Here is a 2,167-nt window from a genome sequence, read left to right on the forward strand (position 1 = left end):
TGAGCCGGGAGGCGGTCGGTCAGCGGCTGAAAGCGACCGCATTGCGGCCGCTGGCGGGCGGCGCGGGCTTCCTTCTCCTGGTCCCTCTGCCCCCGACCTGCTGCGGGTCCCAACAACCTCCCTCGCCGAGAAGGGTGCGGCGCCCACGCGCAGTTCCCGAGTCCTTCCTGCCTGGGCTGAGGATTTCGGGGACGGGCGCCCGGCCCCGCGCCGCAACCCCCCTACCCTGTGGAAACCCCTCGCTCACCGATATCCCCATCTTCTTCGTCGTCCTCCTCCAGCTCCATTTCTAGCAGAACGTCCCTGGTCATCATGGGCATGTCTCCCCCCGCAGCTCGAAACTTGGCGCGAAGTTGGGGGCTCCTTGGAGTCCGGAACTTCGGCTCTCTGACCCGGCGGGCGCCCTGGCAGGGACGGCAGGGCGCGTCTCACTCCCGGCTCAGGGGCCGCTGTGCTCAGTCCGCTCTCGGTGAATCCGGACCCGAGTGGTGCGTCCAAGACAACCTCTGGCTGCCGGAGCCGTCCGGGCCACTGAGCATGCCCAGTGAGCGCCGTGGCTCGCTGCGGAGTGATTGAACTGCCGCGGGTTTAAGAGCTCCCAGAAGGAAGTCAGGGGAAGAGAGAAGGGAGTAGCTGGTATTCACGCTGTGCCGGCCAGTGAACTCGCCGAAGGGGGAGGCGAGAGCGTGGACTCCGAACGAGGCAGCTCTCTGTTTCAAGTTCATATATGGGCACGTCCTGGGCTCGCTTTCTTTTATATCTGCTACGCGAGAGGGGAGAGACGCTGCTGCAGCTCCCAGGAAAGACCCTTTAGGCGAGCGAGTCTGGATGGTGTTTAAAGGGGAAGTGGAGCCCATGGCGGATCTTAAAGTATCAATTACTCCGACTCCAAGTGGGGAAACATGTATTCTGTAGGGGAATGGGGAGGTGGCAATTACAGAGAAGAGGCCAAACTCGTAGATAAGAAACAACAGAAGAAAACAAGACCAAGAGAGCGAGATCCAAAGACACGTTCACAAGAAGCAGGATTTCTGCATCTAGTGGGGTTAGGTTAGGGAAGGGAGAAGCTTCCCCTACTCCCGCCCTTAGGGGCGCATTCTGGGAGTGGTCGGATGATTGACAAGAGATCATCTTGAAAGCTTCATCCTCCGTGTCACAAGGGCAAAGGAAGCGAAGACCTACATTATGGTTAGGTGTGAATTCTACTCTGGAGCAATGGTTAGGCGTGAATTGTACTCTTGAGCAATGTGAAAAACCATCGTAACCAGAGGAAACAAAGTCCTGAAATAAAGTTGAGGCAGAGAGTATAAGAATGCATTCCTGGTGACTAGAGGGAGCAGTAAGACAAATACAAAGGGATTTCTGCTTTCAGACAGATGGGGTAATTTGAACTGCGGGTTCCTGGGGTTGTACATCAGCAGAACTTTTTTCCAGAGAAGCTGGTGTGTTCCCGTGGGTCCATTTCGACTTCTCCAAAGGGCTGCTGCTGCTGCTAAGTCACTTCAGTAGTGTCCGACTCTGTGCGACCCCATAGATGGCAGCCCACCAGGCTCCCCCATCCCTGGGATTCTCCAGGTAAGAACACTGGAGTGGGTTGCCATTTCCTTCTCCAATGCATGAAAGTGAAAAGTGAAATTGAAGTCGCTCAGTCATGTCCGACTCTTAGCAACCCCATGGACTGCAGCCTACCAGGCTCCTCCATCCATGGGAGTTTCCAGGCAAGAGTACTGGAGTGGGGTGCCATTGCCTTCTCCACTCCAAAGGGCTAGAAGGTCCATTTGAAATCCTTGTTATATTCATTGTTTCCCTAAAACTTATTGAAACTTTTTGTATTTTTTCCACTTAAGTTCAAAATTGTTATGATGATGAGAATAAATATTCAGATGACAAAAGTGCATTTTATTCTCCTATATACTTATTTCTCATGTTTTCTTATGAAAGAAATAAAGCATTGAGATCAACTGTCAGTGGGAGTGGGAAAACAGCTATGAATATGCATTATAAGACAAGAAGAAATTACTTTTAAGAAAATATCCAGGAAACATATTTGCTTCTTAAGGAAACTTTTGGTGGAAAATTATTTTTAATATAAAGAGAAACCAACACAGCATTTTAAAGATAGGAGGCTGAAGGAAAAAAATGAGGAGAAAAGATTATTTTCTTTTAG

At 51.4% G+C, this 2,167-nt stretch overlaps 1 protein-coding gene across 2 annotated transcripts in view; it reads right to left on the bottom strand.

Moving 5' to 3' along the window:
• The window catches only part of ANO6 (anoctamin 6), a 234,369-nt gene extending 233,708 nt beyond the window's left edge, over positions 1-661 (bottom strand). Inside the window, exon 1 of one of the 2 annotated variants that reach the window (XM_010833117.1) lies at positions 248-661. In XM_010833117.1, the coding sequence (XP_010831419.1) occupies positions 248-320 (73 nt within the window). In that variant the 5' untranslated portion in view covers positions 321-661. The remainder of the gene's footprint in view (positions 1-247) is intronic. The other variant, XM_010833118.1, reaches the window with a different exon arrangement.
• Between the last annotated feature and the right edge of the window lie 1,506 nt (positions 662-2,167).

The sequence above is a fragment of the Bison bison genome, unplaced genomic scaffold (genome assembly GCF_000754665.1).
Source record: "Bison bison bison isolate TAMUID 2011002044 unplaced genomic scaffold, Bison_UMD1.0 scf7180017862984, whole genome shotgun sequence".
Taxonomy (NCBI): Eukaryota; Metazoa; Chordata; class Mammalia; order Artiodactyla; family Bovidae; genus Bison; species Bison bison.